Below are 21,999 nucleotides of genomic sequence, written 5' to 3'. Positions count from 1 at the left end.
GCCCCACCCTCCTGCCCTGCCCCACACACCCGTGGACACACCACAGAGCTCAAAGCCTGGTCCTTCCCCTCCTTACTCTCCTGTCCCCAAAGAGGTTTCCAGCCAGCACTGTTTGGGTCTCCTGGAGCTCACTGGAACAACTGTCACCAGGTGTTGTTGCCCTGAGGCTCCCAGTCCAATCTCCCCTTAATGTGACAGGCCACGTTCCAAGTGCCTGTGGCAGAGAAGCCCCCGGTTGATGCTGCTGCCATCTCCGCATCCTTTCTCTTCCTCTCCAGGTGACCCCACCCCCATCTACTGTGCCTCTTTCACTCTCAGTCCAGGGACTGGGCAGCCCCCACTAGCCTGACAATCAGGGTGTTCTACTCCTTGGGCACCAGGATTGATTCAGGGAGGAAGTGATTCGGCCCCATACCAGCCCAGTGGGCTGCAGTCCTGGGACTCCTGTGAGACTCTTGTTAAATAATTCCCCTCTTCCAGGGTCAAGTGGCCAGGTGGCTGGGCTGATTCGACATCAGCCTGCAACAGGCAGGAGGCTGCTCAGGAAGGAAACCACCCAGGAGACAGCAGGGACAAGGGGTGTGGAGACAGAGACAAAGTCCTGTGGATACCATTTGGGCCTTGGATCCAGCCATGCCTGAAGCTACACAGCCTCTGGCCTTTTCCATTACATGGCCTAATAATGATCCCTGTTTTGCTTAGGCCCAAATGAGGGTTTCTGACACCAGCATGATTAATATGACTAACACGGAGGGTTATTTCAGACCCATGGCAGGTTTCCCTGAAGGCAATAGTCTCAGAGGGTCTGCTTTAGCATTCTGACAAACGACACACATGTGGCCCATAACTTCCCCACAGGCCATAAGAGGCGGAAACCCCTACATGCCACAGGGTGCGAGGCTTGGCCACCTTCCCCATGGTCCCAGTGGGGACCTCCCAGCACATCTAGACAGGCTCCCCCAAGGAGGGGCTCTCTGGGAAGATGGCCCCTAGACCACCTGTCACTGGGGTCTCAGTCCAACAGCAGGTGTGCACTGTGAGCTCTCTGGGACACACAGTGTGCATGCAGTGTGTGTGTGCAGGTCCTGGTGTGTACTTGCCAGAGGCCCAGTCAGGCAGCCACTCAACAAACATTTGCTCCACCCCTGCATGTGCCTAGGCCTGTACAGGCCCGGGAGTCCCAAGATGAGTTCATGGTGCTGGTGCTCACAGACTTCAAAGGCGCATGTAGAAGCCAGACACCAACTAAGACACAATGAATGGCATGGCAGCAACGAGGCAGCCCTGGCCCAGACAGAGGAAGCAGAGTGGCCAGGAAAGGCCTCCTGAAGAGCGTACAGAGCTGAGACTGGAGACGGGGCTCGGTGGCACAGGGTGCATGGGTGTAGGCAACCAGGAGAGAGCAGACTGGATGCCAGGGCAGAGGCCAGACCACGAGGACTTGAATGCTGAGCATAGGTGTGACCCTGCAGGCCAGCAGCCACAGGGGCCTGGTGTCGGGAAGATGCCCTGGGGAGCTCTGAGGGGCAAGGCTGAGTAGGGGCCCATCTGCCATGTGCCAGTGCCTGGGCTGGCACACAAGAGCCCCGGCACGTCCACGCACATAGCATGTCCACGTGACAGCATCCCAGGGCAAGGCCAAGGCAGAGCCACTTGCATGCCCCTGCTAGCTGCACCTGACATCCAGGAGCTCCCAGGAGCACTCACCAGTGCCGATCAGTGCATGCTGAGACTCATCACAGACCTCGCTGTCCTGCCTTTAACAATGTTAATTTTCTTCTCAGGAGCTAAGTAGCCTAAAGCAGTGGGACCCCATCCCGGCTGCACTCATGCAGGCTTCTCCTGAGAAAGCTTGAGCATGAACAACCACAGAGCTTCAAAGCCCTTCTAGCCCCTGCTCACCAGGAGGGGTCCAGCTCCTGCTTCCTCAGAGGCCAACGTGGCGACAGCAGTGGCTGCTGGCTATGAACTCAGATGGGCAATGGTCAGCAGCTTCTGGAGTGCAGAGGGAGGTGCTGGTGGGAGCCGGTGGGAAGCACCTCCCTGCCAAGCTCACAGCTGTCAGGCTCGCCACTCCAGACCTGCAAGAGCTCCTCCCCTTCCTGGCCAGGGACCCTTCCACCTACCCTGGCCAGAAAGAGGCAGTGGCCAGGACCATGTCAGCCCCATTTCACCCATGGAGACTGCTGGGGGCAGAGGGGCTCATAAGCCCACAGGAAAATTCCCAGGTGGGAGAAGAGAAGACAAACCCAGGTTCTGGTGCAGAAGCTCACACTGCCAGCACCTGGAGCCCGGGTGAGCTTCTATTTCTTCTGCAAGGCTTCTCCACTCACCCCCACCCGCACAGGCACACCTCAGGCATACAGAGGTATGGGGCCTCCAGAACTTTCCCACTCCAGCCAGTGAGTATTGGAAACATCTCCATCGTGGTTCTCCCCTTTGCACGTGGCCTTGGAAGACCTCATATAAATAGCCATTACCAGGGAGAAGCAGTGCCATCAGCTCCCATCTTTTCTTGACAGGAAGATCTTCAGTGCAGAAGCTGACCAGGAGGGAAGGGTTAGCACAGGCAGACCCACAGGGGGCAGGACAGGACTGCTATACACACAGCTGTGCGACCCCAAGTGGTCCTGAGAAAGAACACGGGACAAGGAGCAACAGCATGCAGAGACTGCAGAGAGCAGAGGTCCTATGAGTCCCTCCATCCTGTCGCCCATCCAGGGACTTTCACTGAATACCTCCAACCAGCCTCATACCAGGCTTGGCTCTGAGGACTTGGCAGCAAACAAGACAGACACTTCTCTGCCCTCACAGACATGATGGCCCTCACAAAGAAATTATTAACATCATTGCTGATGAGGAAGCCTGCAAAGAAGGAAAATAACATTTTGGTAGAGTAATAGGGGCCCTACTTGGAGCCAAGGGGAGCTTCTCTGAGGAGGTAAGATCAGAGGCATAGCCAAAGGCTGAGAAGGGGCCCAGCATGCAAAGAACCTTCCAGATAGTAGGAACAGCATGTGCAAAGGCCCCAGGGTAGATGCATGCTTGGCTTGTTGGAGAGATGGGGAAAAGGCCAATGTGGCCAGAGCAGTGAGGTCAAGAGAAGTGGCAACTGAGACACAGGTAAGATCGGCTTTTGTCAGGGTCCTTGGGGACTTGTGGCCCCAGCGAGGGGTCTGGATTTTATTCTTAGTGCAATGGGGAGCCATTGAAGGGTTTCAGCAGGAGACGGAGGTGATTAGATTGATTTTTCAGATAACTCTGGCTGCTATACAGACAATGGCCTGGAGGGAAGGGCAGAAGCAGGGGGCCACGAGGAAGTGACCTCAAGTGTCCAGGCTGGGGCTGGGGAGATGGCAGTGGAGGTGGAGAGAACCAGACAAAAGCCAGGTGCATAGTGGGAGGCCCAGCAGGTACAAGGAGAGCACCAGCTTGGCTGCCAGTCCTTCACACTCCCTAAGCAATCCCTGCTTCACTTTGCTTTCTGTGTCATTCCCTGTACTGCCCAGGATTGTCCTGAGATGATGCACAGACAGCCCTGGGCAGTTTGTAATGTATTGGTAGGCACCTCTGCTTTTTTTAAAATTGACGTATAGTAATTGTACATATTTATGGGATACAGAGTGATATTTCAATACATATGTACAACGTGTAATGATCACATCAGGTAATTAGCATATCCATCACCTCAAACATTCATCATTTCTTTGTGTTGAGAGCATCCAAATTCCTCTCTTCTAGCTGTTTGAAAATATACAATAAATTATTGTTAATTATAGTCACCCTGCAGTGCTCTAGACCACTAGAACTTATGCCTCCTAACCAGCGGTAACTTTGTATCCCTTAACCATCTTCTCCCTATCCTCCTTTCCCCTGCCCTCCCCAGGCTCTAGTAACCTGTATTGTACTCTCTACTTCTATGAGTTCAATGTGTTTAGCTCCCACATGAGTGAGAACATGCAGATGCCTCTGCTTTTGAACAGGCAATCACCAGGAGCCTGCAGTATGGCAGACGCTGCCAAGCTCACCACATTCCTTTCCCGAGTGAGATTCCTGGGCCAGCTGCAAGCACCACCCAGGTGACTGTCCATGAGGCTTCTACAATGAAAGGAGGATTAGCTGAAATGGCTCCAGGACCTCAGCCAACTCCAGCATCCCGTGGCTACATGAAACATGCACGAGACAGTGTATGTGGATAGAAAAAGTGTGCAGGACTGAGTCAGGTGCAGACACGCATGGGCTAATGGGATTTCTGGGATTCTTGTAGCACACGTAGGAGCTGGTCTGTGACCCAGTGTCAAGTCACAGGGCAGGCTGGGGAGGTAAACTGAGGGATCAGGTCTAGGTCCAGCCTGCTGGACATTTCTGAGGTCAGTGAGGGCAGCACAGGCCTCCCTGCAAGGTGGCTGGGGCTGGGAAAGACAGCCAGCTACCTCTAGAAAGTAAGCATGAGATTCGCAGAGCTCTGAACACACTGGACTAAAGGAGTCAGTGTACAGTCCACATTTGGAGTCAAATAGCCAGCTGCATGAGCATTGGCAGGTGTCTGATGCACCGCCTTTTATTGGGAGAAGATCCCAGAGCCTGAGGATCAGAGGTTTACCCAGAGCCACAGCAGGCAGTGATTTGGGAAGCCAGTGTCCTCTTTGGCTTCATCAACATCAGCAGAGTATCCTGAACAAGCAGTGACCATTCCCATCCCTCTGCACTGGCCAGGTGACATCATGAGGACAATAACTGTAGCTGCTCTTTACTGAGCACCTCCTTTGTGCCAGGGACATGCTAAGTCCTCTGCAGTCATTACTTCATTTGTTCTCAAAGACAGCCCATTAAGTGGGGGCACCAGTATCCCAAGTGTACAGGAAGGAATGCTGAGGCTCTGCGAGTTATGTCCCAGGGACCCTGTGTGTTAAGAGGGGCAGTGACAAAAGGAGCTGGGCGCAGTGGCTCACACCTGTAATCCCAGCACTTCAGGAGGCCAAGGCGGGCAGATCACAGGGTCAGGAGTTTGATACCAGCCTGACCAACATGGTGAAACTCCATCTCTACTAAAAATACAGCTCAGCATAAAGACTGTCCGAGATGAGAGTCACCAATCCTTAGAGGTACACGGATCTTCAGCTCATGTGGTTCAAGGCTGGATTTGAGAAATTTGGGCACTGTAGCCCTGACAAAGCAGGCTGGCCCATGCTCTCTCAGGCAGTCGGTGCCTGGCCAGGTCTAGCCCCAGGCCAGAGTTTGCTCACAGCCCTTCCTCTCCTGTCTTAGTCTGCTCTGGATGCTAAAACAAAACACCATAGACCAGGTAGATTAAACAACAGACTAATTTATTTTCTCAACAGACAGTTCTGGAAGCTGAAAGTCTAAGATCAGGGTGCCAGCATGGTTGGTTCCTGGTGAGGGCTGTCTTCCTGGCTTGCAGACGGCTGCCTTCTTGCTGCATCCTCACATAGCAAAGAGACACAGCAAGCTCTTTGGTGTCTCTTCTTATAAGGCCACTAATCCCATCATGAGGGCCCCACCCTCATGACCCCATCTAAACCTAATTGCCTCCCAAGGCCCTGCCTGAAATGCCATCACATTGGGGGTTAAGGGCTTTGATATAAAATTAGGGAAAACAAACATTCAGTCCATAACATTTCTAGACCTTCCCCCACTCTGGCCTTGGCTTTGCATGGCCCCCTCAGCTCTGGACACAAGAACTCTGACATCTGCTGACCTGTATAGCTGAGACCCCAAGAGGGCCACTCCCTGGGGTGGTAGGCAGACTGGCTCCCTCTCATCCCACTAGCATGATGCTGAGATGCTACAGGTGACACCGACAATGAAGAAGCACTTAAGGTGCTGTCCGCGGCCTCCTCCTGATCTTGGCCAAGTTAAGTGACCACCACTGCAATGACCATCCCATTGGATGATCTCTGAGGGCCCCAGAGTCAGGTCTACACATCTAAGGCTAGGAATGTGCCCCAGGAGGGAGAGGAAAATGTATTTATTGAGTGTGCACTACAAACTGCCCTTAGAGCTGAGGATACCACAGGAAACAAAAGCAACCAAGTCCCTCCCTCCCCACAGTCCACAACCTCCAGGAGGCATCACCAACAAGTCAAAGGAAACACAAGGCAAGGGGAGCACATGGCCAGGTCAGTCTCCTGTGGGTGCTGGGATGCACCCTGAGGATGCCACCTCCCAACTGGAACCTCACGTGAGTCCAGGAGGAGTGTGAGGGAGCTAGCAGTGCTCCAAGCAGCAGCTGGAAGCCTTGGCTCTTTCTGCTAAACATACCCAGGCAGCATGGGTGTCTGCAACAGTCTCCTTGTGTGTGCATGTGCCTGTGTACATACACACCTGCTCAGCACTGCCCACCACACCAGAGCCCCCAAAAGCCTTTTGGAGGGCTGAGCCATCACACTGCTGGACTCTCCAGGGCACCTATGGCCATGTTCCTCCTGGAACAGGAGGAACCCGTTCCAGCAGTGTGGTGGCTCAGCCCTCCAAAGTCTTTATCAGGTGCACAGTAGATGCCCAGAGCTGAGGCTCAGGTCCCTGCACAGAGCTGGACCCCAGCAGCAAGCCTTAGGCCAGCTCCAGTTGGGGTTCTGTGATAAGGAGAGACCCACCCTCAGCTCTCCAGGCCCAGGCTGGCAAACCGCAGGACTTGGGGGTGGCCCACGGAGTTGTTTTAGTTACCAGAACCCTGTGGGAGAGGTGAGTGAGGGCAGGTACCCTGGGAGCCTCCTGGGACAGAGGAGGAGCAGCACTGGATGTTACAGCCACGGCAGGGAAGGTGGCAGGAACCCTAGAGCCCAGCTGAATCAAGGCCACCTCAGCATCTGACACTGGCCACTGAAGATGGAGAACTGCTGGGAGGGGGGCTCAGCCCAGAGCTCAGGTCAGGCCTCAGAGCTCTGAGCCCAGAGCCCAGACCAGAGGCCAGAGTGGGGCCACTCCATGGCTCACCACACCTCTGGGCACTCAGATGAAAAGGCAGAAGAAGGCCCACGACCCCAGGCCAGGAGCAGAGCCACAGTAGGACCTCAAGTCTCCACCCTGGACTGAGCAGGAGGAGTGCCATGAGGGACAGAGAGCAAGGAGACGGCCTTCCAGGCCAGGCCAGGACCCAGTTTATAGGGGCACTATAAACTGCCATGGGTGGGCTGGGCCCAGAGCTCCAGGCAGCAAGGCCTGTGTCTCAGCCCTGACCTGGGGATTGCTAGCACCCAGACAGGACCCAGAGACCAAGAGGTGTCGTGTACCTTGGCAGGGTCCTAGGAGGATGGAAAACATTGTGGCCAGGACACAACAAGAACGAATGCCTCCTGAACATACTATGTGCCAGCACCCATGCCCTCAATGCAAGAATGAGCCCCAAGGCACTAAGCACCCCTCTCTCGGGCACCATGGTGGACTGTCGCTCACCACAGCCTCCCTCCTGCCAGCAGTACATCCTCTCTAGATCCACCACCACAACCCCAAGGCAGCCCCATTTCACAGAGGTTGAGACTGAGGGTCAGAGAGGGAAAGTGATCTGTTCGAGAACACACAGCTAATGAGTCAGATTTGGGAACTGAACCCATACCTGCCTGACCCCTTTCCACCAAATAGAGCAAGGTAGGCCTGCCCTATGGCCAGGTCCTACGGAGGCAGGGGCAGGCCAGTGGGATTCTGGCCACTTCATGCACTCAGAGCAGACAAGGCCACAGCAAGATGGAAATACCGTGCCGTGACAGTCCACAGGTTCCCAGAGTCCCAGCCCATATGAACGGCTCTGAGCAGCCTCCATATGAGCCATGTGGTCAACACTGACCTCCTTCCCTGCTCTCCTGAGGCACCCAGAATGGCTGGGGCTCAACTCCAAGCCGCACATCTCCACCGCCCTAAGTGGGGCCAAGGCTGTGGGAACCTGCTCACACTGCCCAGCCCAGGGCAGGAAGTGAGAGGAGGACAAGTCTCCACCATAGACCACTCAAGCTAGTAAGATCACAGCCACCTCCGCCTCTTCACCCAGTCACTGCCCTGTGCTAGCCCTGGGCTGGGCTATTCTAGTGCGTTTCCTCAACTGATCCTCTCAGCTGTCCTCTGTTCCATTTTACAGTCATGGAAACCAAGGTTGCCCACCCAGAGTCAGAAAGCAGAGCAGGGGTGGGAGCCCCAGTCTGTGTGAGGGACAGCCACTACACTCCCACCCCCTCAGCTCCTGGACACCACACGGATGCTCCGGCGGAGACATGGGTAAGGGCCAGGCTGAGCACAGTGGGGAACCGGGGCGGATCAGGTGGAGATGCAGTCGCAGAGCACAGCTGCCTCACCTAGAGTCTGTCGAGGGACGAGTGTGAGGGAAAACTGGAAAGATGGGGCCATCAGGGCCACATGTCCCACACCTGGGTGGAGGAAGAGGGGCAGCCTGGGCTCAGGACCACCCTAGGCCCCCAGCTAACACCCTCCACCTCACCCACTGGTAACCTACACTGCCCACAGCTTGGACCTAGAAACAAAAGGGGCCATCTCATCCCCTCCGGACCACCCTGCCCGCACCTCAGGCCCAGAAAGGGGAACTCTGGGTTCTCCTTTCTTCAACCATGGCCATCCGCCAGGAAACTGGCTGTTTACGGGCTGGGAGGGAGGGCTCAGAGAGTCTAGCTGAGATGTTGGACGCAGACCCAGCTGCCTTCCTGGGCCCAATGCCTGTCAGAGAGGGCAGCACCCCAGAGAAAGGGGCTGTCACAGGCCAGCAACGGCAGAGAGATGCGTGGTCTCTGCCCCAGCCCACTGCCATTAGCAGGAGAGGGCTGCCGCTTTGCGGGGCAGCAGGGGCAAGGCGTGGGAGTCTATATGAGGGACAGGGCCACAGGGCTGAAGCCGTGGAAAGTGCAGACTTGCCAAGTCCAACTACGGGGACAGGGGGAGGTCATGGGTGCTGGTCCTGTCGGTGGCTGGGCCGAGAACCCAATCTTCACCTCATGACTAGCTCAATGCTTCTGAGAGCTGGGATTGTCCAGGCGCTAGTTTACAGAGCACAAGATTGGCAGACATGGAGAAAAGCAGAGGTGCAACCCCAGCCAGGGCTGGGGACTCTGGCTTCCTGACTTCCCAGCACAAGGAAGGGCTGCCCAGAGGTCTGCAGAGGAGGGACAAGTTGCTGAGTACACAATGGGGAATCTATGGGAGCCACGGATTCCACCCAACCTAGCATCCAATACCTAAAATTGTTTTTGGCTTTTGTTTGTTGCTATTGTTTTAATGAATCGCCAAGGAAACAGGAAGGCTGTTTCGACACGAATGGGAAATAGGCATTTCTGTTGCTCACCAGTTGTTTCCAGTTCTCTCTGCTTCCAGGCACATAGTAAGGCTGTGCTTCCTGGATCCCTTGTGACTGGCTGCAGCCATATGACTGGTTGCAGCCAATGAGTCATAAGCAGAAGTGATGTGGGCACATCCAGGCTGAGCCCCCCAGAGCTCTCTTCCCCTCTGGCACAGCAACTGGCAACAACCAAGTGAAGTGACCATGAGGGGCCAAGCTCCCCACTGACCGGCAATGGACACACAGTAGGAGCAGGAAATACTGTGTCGTGCAAGCTGCTGGGAGTTTTGGATTGTTTGTTACTGCAGCATAACTTAGTCTCCCCTGACTCATATAATGGGAAACACAGAGCAAAACCAAAGGGTGGAGACCCACAGGCATGGCCATGGGTAACCAAGTGTAAAAAGAATCACATCCAGGGATGGAATGGGTTAGAAATGATCTGGGAAGAGACAGGGCAGATGGGATGCTCTGAGTTGTTAGGCAACAGCATTTCCTGGGCAGTAGAAGACTCAGTGAAGATGGAAGACAGCTGCTGTGAGGACAAAGCTAGAGAATTTCAACCTGGCAGCTACAAGAATTGGGAAAGAGAGTCTGTGTGCCATTATAAGAGGTGACTATGAGTGCTGAGGGACAGCCTTAGCTGGCCCCCAAGAGAAACCTGGAGAAATGGCCCCAGCAGGAAAACTGTCAAAGTACTCATGTCCTAGACCTAGAAACGGAAGGTGCCATCTCATCCCTTCCAGGCCACCCTGCCCACACCTCAGGTCCAGAAGGGGGAACTCTGGGTTCTTCTTTCTCAACTGTGGCCATTGGCCAGGAAACTGGCTGTTTACAGGCTGGGAGGAAGGGCTCAGACAGCCTAGCTGAGATGTTGGACACAGACCCAACTGCCTTCCTGGGCCCAATGCCTGTCAGAGAGGGGAGCACCCCAGAGAAAGGGGCTATCACAGGCCAGCCCAGGACTAGGAACAGCAGCAGCTCAGAGGCAGTATGATCCATGGCCTCTCCCACACGCCTGGCATGAGGTGTCCATCTGCTCATTGCCAGTTAAGTCCAACCTCCCAATCTAGAGAGTCGAGCCATGGCAATAAGGAATGAAGGGAGCCTCTTGAACCCAAAATTTGAGGAAGTGGGTGGTGCCGGAGTGTAGTCTATAAAAATGAGAAAGTGTGTGTGTCCCCATGCATGTGTGCATGTGTGTGTGCTCTTGAGTACATGTGGATGTGTGTGTGCCGGAGTATATGCATGCATGTGTGTGTGTTGCACATGCGTGTGTGTGCACCTGCACAGGAGTGACTCCAGAATGAAGGAGAACCCTGACGCCTATGAGTTCAGCACCCTGACACCGTGAATTCAGCACAGGTTTGTGGGAAATCCAGAGAGGGGACCCAATGTCTAACTCCAGACTATCAATGCCTGCAGCCTTATCCACAGCTGTTATCACTGGCAGTAGCCCTTGAGGGGTCCAGGAATAACAGCTCTCTGTGGGACCCCAGGCAGCAAAGTAAGCTTGACTTCAATGAGGGCCCTCCCTTGGACTCTAGGTAGGCATGGGCATAGATGGTGAGGTTCTGAAGAATAACCTGCCCAGGCAGAAAAGAGGCCCTGGGTCCAAGCGGCAGCACCAACTTACAGTCTGACTATTCAAACAGCAGTTTCCTCCAGGAACTTCCTTATGCACAAGCAGCAGCCAAGACCAGGAAAAGAAGCTGGCATGTCATTGGAGAACACAGGTTAAGTCTGTGGAGGCCCCACAAGCTTACAGTGTGATGCTTCCAGAGTGAGCTTTATAGAAATGGAAAGGAAACATAGCCATCCATCCCAGGTGACTGTAGCAAGCCCAGCGAAGACAAGAGGATGCCCCCCAGTAAGCAAGAGTGCAGTCAAGCATGCAAAAGATTATCAGGGTGGAAGGAAAGTGGAGGTGGACAGTGCACATTGGCTACATTGGGCAAAGACAGGTGTGCCAACGTGGTAGCAGAAGAATGGCCCATAAAGATGTCTACATCCTAATCCCCATATCTGTGAATATGCTAGGCTACATGGCACAGGTTGCAGACAGCATTAAGCTTGCAAACCAGCTATCCTTAAAATAGGGAGGGCTGGGTGCAGTGGCTCACGCCTGTAATCCCAGCATTTCGGGAGGCCGAGGTGGGTGGATCACGAGGTCAGGAGATTGAGACCATCCTGGCTAACACAGTGAAACCCCGTCTCTACTAAAAATACAGAAAATTCGCCTGGCGTGGTGGCGGGCGCCTGTAGTCCCAGCTACTCGGGAGGCTGAGGCAGGAGAATAGTGTGAACCCAGGAGGCGGAGCTTGCAGTGAACTGAGATCGCACCACTGCACTCCAGCCTGGGCGACAGAGCGAGACTCTGTCTCAAAAAATAATAATAATAAAAATGAGGAGATTATCTGGGATCATCCAGGTGGGCCCAATATAACCACAAAGGTCTTTGAAAGAGGGAGCCAAGTGGAAAAGGGGGGAAGAAGAGTCAGAGAAGGAGACGTGATGACAGAAGCCAGGTCAGCATGAGAGGATGTGAGAAGGCCTTGACCCGCCATTGCTGGCCTTGAAAATGGAGGAAAGGGCCAGGGGCTGAGGAACCCAGCAGCCTTCGGAAGCTAGAGAAGGCCAGGAAACAATTCTCTCCTCCAGCCTCCAGAAAGACCCAGATTTTAGCCCAGCAAGACCCATGTTAGGCTTCTGACCTGCAGAACTGCAAGAGAATAAATGTGTGTTGATCTAACCAACTAAATTTGGGGTAAAATTTGTTTCAGCACCACAAGAAAACTAATACAGCTGAGAGGATGGGAATAAGGGGTCTACAGCATCTTTAGGAAGACATGGACATCACACTCAGACAGCCTCTGACAGTGTCTGGTGAGGCTGCGTGCAGGACTGCAAGGGTGTGGCCTCGATGGGACCTACAATTCTCTATAATTCTGAATGGAAGCCGAGGAAGATGCCGGAAGCCATCAGGGCTAGCAGAATGTCTAGATACCACTGTGGCCAGTGAGGGGCAGAGTGACCACTTAGGAGGTAACGGATATAAACTGAGCAAGGCCTCCACATGGGCACCAACAAGCTCTCTGTTTCATTTTTATTTTATTTCATTGTTTCATTCTGTGAACCACAAGCTATTCTTGGTAATGTTTATGTCTTCCTAGAACCCTTTTGTGCTTATGATAACTAAAAGGAATATTGCCTTACTTGCATGCACTCCTTTTTTCTGCCTCTTCCCTAAACTGTTATCCCTCCACGCTGCGACAGGTATATCTACAGCATATCCAATAACTCACGTCTTTTACTCACAGTAAAAAGTAATGCTGGGAAATGAGAAGACTCGTGCTCAGCCAGTTCTTTTATATAAATTATATGCATTTATATAACCTCCTACTTGAGCAGGCACTTTACGACAATCTGAAATTTTTTTTATTTAACAAATTAGGATCTCTTTTAGTATCTAGAAGACAAATTTTCACACTATTTGTTAATATGGACTTTGCCAGCTAAATCTAAGATGTAACATTTTAGAGATTTAAATGTCCTTTATGTGTTATTTGCTAACTTTCAATCCTTATCAAATGGATATTTTATTGTGTGATCCATTCTTTTCCATAAATTGACCAAATGTCCTAAAAGGCAGTGCTTGTAAGGAGCTTGTTAAAAGTCAGCCTAAAGAAATTGTTAAGTATAAATCTTAGGACCAATATATCCAGGCCGAGTTTCTTGTTTTGTTCAGGAATATTTAATTCTGCATATCTCAGCATAAATAGTTCCTTTAAAAAAAAAAAAGTTTTGAACATTGAGAAATGTACGCAGTTACTAAAAGTAATGTTTACAAATAGTTCACAGTGATTTCAGAAAAGGCCAGTGATGTTAAATGGGAAAAAAAAAAAAAAAAAAACAGGATATAAAACTGAACAGAATGGGAGCTCTCAAACTTTATAAAATACAGTGGTGGGGGAAAGACTAGAAAGAAACAACACTAGTGCAATTCAGAGCAATTTTGTTCTGCTTCTTGATGCTTTCCTGTACCTTCCACATTTTACATAATAAGCACACATTGCCCTTTTTCTTTTTTATATTTTTATATTAATACATGCTCATTGCAGCAATGCATTTTCTTTTATAATCAGGGAAAAAAAGTAAGAGCTAAAAATGAAAAGGTCAGTTTGGGTCCTCTCTCAAGGAATTCACTAGCTTAAAATAATGGTGTAGCTGAAAATATCAACAGCCTCAAGAGAAGCTGAGATGGATTCACAGTTGGGTCAAGGAATGGAAAGGGAATTACTGTTTACAGAACACCCACCTCAGGCCTTATGCAGACGATTTACACACGTCTCATCTCATTTAATCCTCACAATCCCATGAGGCAAATCCTATGATTATTCCCTTCGAACAGATCTGGAAACAGAAGCTCAGAGCAGGGCTCCAGGGTCACACGGCGAATGAAGACAAGATGGGAACTGAAACTCTTTAGGCTCCACCAAGCTCTTATCGCTGCATGGCACTGCCTCTCAGACCAAAACAGCTACAGCACCACTCTACTGAGAGGTCACTGTGGGCTTGTCCAGTCAATGATGGAGATCGAGCCCCCATCTGCCTTTGCTCTCCATCCCTGACCACTCCCCTACTAAAACTCTTTTTCTTTCCTACTCAACCTGTATCGACAACCCATGTCCTGCTGCAATGAATGCCCAGGCCCAGCAGTGAGAGATAAGCCATTCATCAAGCAGGGATCAAGCCCAGTGATGGAAAAGCACCCCACAGAGTACAGCCAAGGAAGGACATCCAGAGAGCTGAGTACCTGCAGCAGAGCCCCAGGCAAGGGAAAAGGAGGCTGATGAGCACTGCTCTGCCCCTCCCAGAGGCCTTCCAGGGCTGGCTCCTCCCATCCCTTGTAGGCATCCAAGGGCTATGCAAGGTCACAGGATAACAATGGATTTCAGTCCACCAGACTCATAAAATGAAAGTAAATGCTAGCTTTCACCAGCACAAACTCTCTGGGCAGTAGGCAGCCCAGCAACAATACCTGGCCAGTGTCTCTCTCCTTCAACAACTATCAACCACCAGAATCTAACTCCCTACTTCCAGACATGCAGAAACACTCACTCTCACACCCCACAGAGACCGTGTCAGCCTGCCATCCTTGGAGCCTGAGACATTTTTCCAGTTATACAAACAGAGAAACCAAGACCCAGAAAAGGCCCCTGGGTGGAACATTTGTCCCCAGGACAAAGTTGCTTTGAGGAGCTTACAGGTTGAATCACCCATAGCTATGTTTTGTGTGGCTTGTGCTGTGTTGTTTACATTGCTTTATTAGTTGATGACAGCTTTAAATCAAATTTTACATTAAGGTCCAGATTTGGGGTTCCTCTTTAAAAAATAAATCAGCATGTCTACAACAGTAGGATTTTCACTCCCAAAGGCAAAATCTGTTAAAGTTGTGTGACAGCTTCTCCTTTTAATGGAGATGACCTCTTCAGGCCCTATACTCCAGGTACCACAGGAACCAGCTGCCCGGTTCATCCTTGTATATTACCTGCATGAGGTGGCAACCTTGTGCAAGAGCACCATGTTTAGTCCCTGGGGAACTGCTGATGGGAGTGAACGGGCATCATTCAGGGGCAAAATGAATGAGCTTGGATACTCAACACTGCAGAGGGGAGTCAACAGAGGTGTGTCACCAGACATGGAACACAGGCAGGGTCTCCACTACACTGGGAGCTCCTGGGTCCAGGAAATATGTGCTTCCAAACTGTGGCTTCGGCTCCCAAGCACAAAGAATGAATGTCGACAGAGATGGGGTGTGTGGAGCCAGTGTCAAGGGAACAGGAGGCAATGTGAAAGTTGTAGCTTGTCACCCCAGGTCCCCACCCCAGTTAGGGTTCCTTCCACTAAGAAGGCCCTGCCCTCCTCTGGCTGGAGCCCACCCCAAGAACCTGCAAGGAGCTGTGGTAAGGACACACCGAAAAGAAGTCCAGAACAGGGGGCATCTGGAGACAGAGACTGCTGGTGGGGCACCAGACACCAAAGAAGGGCAGGAATTCCTCTTCCCTGTACCTCAACAGACATCTGACAATGGACATCTGTCACAGCTGGAAGCAGCAGCTCCCATAATAAGCAGTGTTAGCCTCACCCCCCGCCCAAAGAAAACACTTGGGACTCCCGGTTTGTAAAACCACCTCAAGAAATCCTTGGACCTTCAGTCCCCAGAACTAGTCCCCGGTCCCTGCCCCCAGAGCTGGCCCCTTTCCTTCCTCTGCTGCACCCAAGAATAGGAGACCCCCAGAATTCCTCCTTCCAGCACAACAACCTTCCCAACACCAGCTCTGACATCCCAGACCCAGAACAGAGCCATCATCGAGGTATCCTGTCCTTGCAGGCACCAGGGAGACTAGCAGCCCATGTGTACCATAGCAGCAAGAGGACTCTGGGCTCAAGGGGCTTGAGGAGAAAGCACCGGCCCGGAGCTCTTAGCCAGCCCACCTCCCACTACACCCACTGCCCTCTCTACACTGCCCTACCAGTTCCTCCAGCAAGGAATCCCTGCATCCTGCACCACTAACTGTGCCCTTCTATCCTCAGCACTGAGGGGCACTGGCCTCAGAGTCCCCACGGTTGTGGGGAGCAAGGCAGAGGGAAGGAGAACGGACTTAAGCTGGGTAAGTGTCAGAGGTGGAGCCTTAGGCCTTAACCAAGAAGCTGGAGGCTTGGAGAAGGAACCAGGGTTCCGGAGCTGAAAGTCAGGTTGAAGGGGAGGGACTAGGAGAGAGGAGGGAAAGCAGAGGGAGTTGCTGTCACGAACACCCTCGCCGCGCACCTGTGGCGCCTGCCGCGGGGCCTGACCGCAGGCAATGGCCGTGGACAAGGGCGGCCCCGGCGCAGGCTAGGATTTCCCCGCAGCGGGACTAGCCCAGCTCCGCTCCTTTCCTGGGCGAACAGCGCCCACCTCCGGCCCAGGCGCCTCCGCCCGCGGCGCGGACAGCGATAGAGAAACCCGTTCCTCCAAACGTGGTGGAGGAGCGCGGCAGAGAAGCGCCGGGCTGAGGCTCTGGGGGCAGTGGGGCGCGAAACACCGCGCCTACCAGGTTATGCCCGGGAGAAGGAGACAGGGCGGGCTCCAGGCGCTGGGCGCTCCTCACCTCGAAGCAAGGAAGACACCGGCCCACCGAGATCGGGGGGGTGCGCCCGACACAGGTACCCGGCACGCAGACACGCCCACCCCCAAACACCCAGAAACAAAGACGGCCCCAAGCCACGCACGCCTGCGCAGCCAGCGCTGGGCGCACACCCGTGCCCACACAGCCCGAAAGGCGGCGCGCAACCCGCAGGAAGCCCAGCTCCCCGCGCTCGCAGGCTCTCATTGCCAGCCGGCAGCGCAGAGCAGTCCTGGCGCCGCTGCCTAGGTGGGCCAGGGAAGGCGCGCTACCGCGTGTAGCACCGCGGCTGCCCAGGAGCAGAGGCGGACCCGCGCGGCCCAGCTCGTCCCCAACCCCGCCAGTGCCCACTGCTGCGACGCCTCACAGACCGTGTCCCAGTGGGCCCTGGGCACAGCGGTCACTCACCTTCCTGCACAGCCTGGAACGGGTTGTTGGCCTCGATGACCTTGATGGAGTAGGTGATCTTCTCGCTCTGCAGGATGTCATCGTTGAGGCTCAGGTCGGATACCGCCAACTGGAACACCCTGTCGTCCTTGGCTGCGTTCTCCTCGAAGATGGCACCTGAAGGAGAGGAGGGATCAAGACCAGACCTAGACAAGAACCCTCTCCCCGCTTCCCTTAGCCCGAGGGTCAAGGCACTCGCAGACCGATGATTGCCAGGTGGTGGGAAATCTGAGCTGGGATTTCAGCTTGGCAGGGTAGAATAAGGCTCTCCCATCTCCACCCGCACAGGAATATGCTCCCCTCCCCCCAGCAGCCCTCAGCGCACACGTGCACACAGTTGACATGAGTTACACATGCACATCTCACATGCTGCCACCAGGTCACACACGTGTCTCACAACCAAGGCACCATATGTCCTAGCCATACCCCACAAAAGGGACTAAGCCAAGCTAGGGTGGCCCCAGGCAGTGCCCAAATGCCTTCCATAAATCCCATCCCAGGAGCCAGGAAGTTCCCTGGGAGGGTGGTGTCCCCCACCCAAACCCCAGGACAGAATGATGACTCCTTTCTGCCATGCACGTCCCCTGCTGAGTGGAGCTGAGCGAAGCAGGCCTACAGTTGGCTTTCCTGCGCAGAGGGGTCTTCCTTAGGCAGGGGTCTCCGGTGGCCTGCAGCTTGGATGGCTGTGACGCTGCCCGGCCTGGCGCCCTGAGCTCAGCCTCCTACTCTCCATCCTTCCCCACTTCCATTTCCTGTATGTCTGTCGAGGGGAGTGGGGGAAGGGGACTGTGTCCTAGGCGCCTCCACGTTCAGATCTAGCGGGGCTGGGGGTCCCAGAAGGACCTGTTCTTGAAGGGTTTTCTAGAACCGCGGACAGCTCCTCCAGGGCGCCTTCCGGCTGGCGCTTTGTGCACCTATCACAGCTTCCGCGGACCCTGCGCTTCCAGCCGAGATGTGTCCCACCAGCCCGAGCCTAGTCCCGCAACCTGGGCAGCTCTGGAGTCAGCCACCCACACCCCGCCTCACCAAGCCCCGAGGGTCCCTGAGGTCCCGGAGCTGGCCCAGTGATCCCTCAAGCTGGGGGCTGGGTAGAAGGAGGGAGGCCCCGATTCCTCACTACACCAGGAGCCGGAGCCGCAATGCTGACCGCGAGACCCGCACCCCTCCAGGGCGGGAAGCAGGTTTGGTCACGGGCCCCTGCAGGGGAATCGTAGTTCTCTGAGCCCAGGCCTAGTACTCACCACCCCACTCCACGCCCCGGCCCCGCCTGTCCCGTCCTCCTCGCCTTCAACACCTCCCAACCCCCAGTTTCCCTGTGATCGCTGGTCTTTCCCAACTTCCGGAAAGACGACTGCGGAGGGACTCCCAAAGCGACCGCTGTCAGCCCCCCAACTCGGCCCAACTTCCCGAGATTCTTCCCGTGTTGCTCCCAACTCCCACCCACTCCCCCTCGGCGCGCCCACTCCCCCTCGGCGCGCCCCCTCCTCCTCTGTTCTCTCATCTTCTCTCCCGGTTCTCTCTCTCTATCCATCTCTTCCCGCTCAGCATCCCCCTACCCCGCGCTGCCCACGCTTCTTCCCTCGGCTCCCAGCACCCAGACTGTCTGGGCCCCCAAGACTTGGACCAGGCAAAACTCTGGGACTGTCCAGGATGGGGCTGCAGTCGCCACAACCAGATACACACGCACCCACACATACACCGAGGGCTACACAGACACACCGGAGAAGCAGGCAGACACTGTGTCCACTCTAACAGGCTGACAGACAGTCGTGCACGCACCAACACACGCTCAGATGGCCCCACACACCCCAACGCCCTCTCACAGTAACACCGACACCGTGCCAGGCGCACACAGCGACACACGCTGACAACACGCACCCACACACATTCACACACGGTTCCGGTCCGGTCTCTTTGATCTTGCCCTGCCAACTTGACAAGCCCCCCGCCGTGCCTTCCCCTGCCCCCAGCTGCTCTGAGCTGCGCGGAAAGGACCTCCCGACCCGCCGACGGCCCCTCTAAGGGCGCGGGTCTCCACGCGCGTCCATCCCGGTGTTCTCCGAAGCCTCGGCCCTAAGTGTCGGCAGAGGCCGCGGGGCCCCGCGGGAGATCGGAGCCCCGGGGAGCGGCTAGCAGCCAGCGGGAGAGCGGCGCGGCCCGTGCACAGCTCCTCCGCCGGGCGGCGCGGCGCGGCCCTTCGGGGGAGCACCGCCCGCCGAGCCCCTCGGCCCGGGGAACCGCCAAGTTTGGACGCCGCGCACCCCCTTCCCCGTTGGGGCCCCCGCCCAGCCTCGGCCCGGCAGCCAGCCACGCTCACCGATGTGGATGATGGAGTCGGCCCGCACCGACACGCACTGGCATATCCAGGGGAGAAGCCACAGCGTCAGCGCTTCCATGTCCCCCGGGCGCGCGGCTCATCCGCCTGGGCCCGGGGCGAGGCCGAGGGCAGCGCGAAGCGGGGAGGCGCTGGTCCCGGTGCAGTCCCGGGCCGCTCCCCGGGAGAGCCGAGCCCGCCCGTGCGTCTTCCCCCGCGCGCCCGCCCCTGCGCCCTGCGCCCGCCCCAGCCCAGCCCAGCCCAGCCCAGCGCGGTCGGGCTCCCGCTCCGGCTCCGGTGGCGGCTGCGGCGGCGCTGGCAGCTTGAGCCCAGGCCGGCGCGGCGGGGGCGGCCCGCGGCGGTGGCAGCGGCGCTTCCCGCGGCTAGAGCGGCTTCGGGGGAGGCTGAGGCGGTGGCGACGGCGGCCGGGCTGGCGTGGCGGCTCTGGGCTGGCTGTGTGTCTGAGCCCCGGCTAGGAGCGAACTGCGGAGGACGCCCCCTCCCCTCCCCCTCCCCCTGGGCTCCGCTCCCCCTCCCCTCCCTGCCCGCCTCCCTCCCCTCCGCCCTTCTTTCTACCACGTGACTGCGGAGCCTCAGCCTCGCCGCGCGGCGCTCGCCCGCTCGCGGCTCGGAGGGGGCGCCGGGTGCTCCACGCTCCCGGCCCGGGGGACGCTCGGAGACCGGCAAGGCGGCAGGGACCGGCCTGGGCTGCGGCGCGCCGAGCCGTGGCTGTCCGGGCCTCCTTCTCCGGTTCACCAGGGGCGGGAGAACGGAGGAGGGCCGGCCGCTAACTGCCCTCGAGGGGCTCCCGAAGCGCCCTGGCGATCTCAGCAGCCGCGGGTCTCGGGTCATGTCCCCGGCCGAAACAGACTGTTCCTCGTGGAGTGGGACCTGGGGAGCAAGAAGAGAGACCGGGGCGGGGCGCCGGGCCAGGCCCCGGGACACCTGGGGAGCCAAAGGGGGCCGGCCGCCGCGAGCATCTCGGAGCAGAGCCCGGGCCGCGGGCTTGAACCCTGGCTGGCCGCGCGGACCTCGGCGGGCGCCCATCCCCCGCCCCGCCTGCAGCGCACTCAGCCGGGAGTCGGCAGGAGGCTCGGACTCTGAAGCCCAATTCATGGCCGGAAACCGGCGCAGCCGTGACCGCGGCGCCTGGACGTGAGGAGCCTTCCAAGCGGCGGGCGGGCTCAGACTCCGACCCTGCACGGAGCTTTCTTGCGCGAGCCCGGGCGAAGAGCCCGCTCCTCGCGGCCATAGCGGAACGGGGCTCCCTCCGCCTCCGGTGCCTGCCTCGGGCCGGCCACCACCAAAGCGTTAAGCTGTTGTGGGCTCCTGCCTGAAAGGGACTGGGCTCCAGGTGGCACCCCCAAGATTACGAGGAGACAGCTGAGTTTCCTGGAGTCTGGGATCTGGCAGAGCCTCGTTCGGAAGCTGCTCCTCCGGCAAGCCTGGGAACGTCCCCAGGACTCCCGCCGCGCACCAGGTGGTGCTCGAGCTCGAGGGAGCCGGAGAGGCTTCCACCACAGCCCTTGCCCAGAGCTCCCAGAGCGGTGGGCGAGGCAGACACCTAACCAGGTCATCTTTTAAATGTTGGGGGGGACTATGAATGAGCTGTGTATGCTCAGATGCCTGGGCTCTGACCCAGCCTGGGAAGAAGAGTAGGGATGGCTTCCTGGAGGAGGTGACAGTTGTAAAGACTGAGTGGAGGTACCCAAGGAGAAAATAAGGCTTCCAGGCATTGAACGGTGGTGAGCCAAGGCAAAAAGAAAGAAGTATGTGTGTCTGTATGTCTGTCTGTCTCCCATGTGGCCACCCAAAGAGTAATCATTGGTAGATTTCACTTTGGAAAGAAAGATTGGAGGGGATGAGCTGTGCTGAGGGGGCCAGTGGAGGCCCATAGTCCTGTGAGGGAACCCTGAGGGGGCCAGCTCAGCTGGGCAGGGACAGCATGGTGGAGCAGAGAAGCTGGATTGCAGAAGTATCAAGGAATCCCATGGGCCAGCAAGGTGGCTTCCAAGTTAAGGGGGCCAGGGAGCAAGAAGAGAGGAGTGGTCATACTTGCCCATGGGAGTGGCTGAGTGTGCTCCTACACACACACAAACACACACACACACACACTTCTTCCAAAAACCTGTCTTAGGGTCCTTGAGTAGTGAAACCTGACCCACCCTGCATCTCAAAACCCTCTATGCCTCTAATTCTCATTCCTGCAAAATTCTACCATTCACTGGCTGAAATGTTGTAAGGAGAAGAGAAATAAATGATGAGTTTTATTATACATCAGTTTGTTTCCTACGGGGACTGTCTCCACCTTGAAAGGATGGTGGGTGTGGTCTTGACCTGAAGTCCCTGTGGGTCAGGGACACTCCCAGGGCCTCCTGTTGTTGGGGGTTCTCCAGTGTGTTAGTACAGTGGGCATGTGATATACCCAGTTAGAAGTTTTTGTTTGATGTATGTTTTGCTAGGTGTAGGTAGCATGATTTCAGTGGAACAAGTATTAAGACCTCCTTCCAAGTATTAAGAAGACAACCCACCAACACATAGTTTTGGAGTGATTTCCATCAAGTTCCAGTTTGGATGATGAGGTGGGTGATGAAGTTCCTGTGGCTTGGCATCTGAGGATCATGACTCAAGGTGGATCTCATCTGAAGCTGTTGACCTGGGGCAACCTCACCTTCTGTCCCGGGTGCCTCCTTCCCCTCCAGCTTCCAGGGTGTGTGGTAGTCTGCCATCCCCATATGCTCATTCCCAGATGCTCACCCTGGGACAGTCCA

At 55.7% G+C, this 21,999-nt stretch overlaps 1 protein-coding gene across 1 annotated transcript in view; it reads right to left on the bottom strand.

Annotated features, from left to right (window-relative positions):
- The window catches only part of GRID1 (glutamate ionotropic receptor delta type subunit 1), a 753,633-nt gene extending 734,011 nt beyond the window's left edge, over window positions 1–19,622 (bottom strand). The window contains exons 1-2 of the mRNA XM_025396749.1: window positions 19,232–19,622; window positions 16,876–17,031 (exon numbers count right to left, since the gene is read on the bottom strand). Coding sequence (XP_025252534.1) covers window positions 16,876–17,031; window positions 19,232–19,310 — 235 coding nt within the window. The 5' untranslated portion in view covers window positions 19,311–19,622. The remainder of the gene's footprint in view (window positions 1–16,875; window positions 17,032–19,231) is intronic.
- Window positions 19,623–21,999: the final 2,377 nt, after the last annotated feature.

This window comes from Theropithecus gelada, chromosome 9, assembly GCF_003255815.1.
Source record: "Theropithecus gelada isolate Dixy chromosome 9, Tgel_1.0, whole genome shotgun sequence".
In the NCBI taxonomy this organism is placed as follows: domain Eukaryota; kingdom Metazoa; phylum Chordata; class Mammalia; order Primates; family Cercopithecidae; genus Theropithecus; species Theropithecus gelada.
The sequence above is the reverse complement of the archived record's forward strand: the minus strand, read 5'-3'. Positions and strand labels throughout refer to the sequence as shown.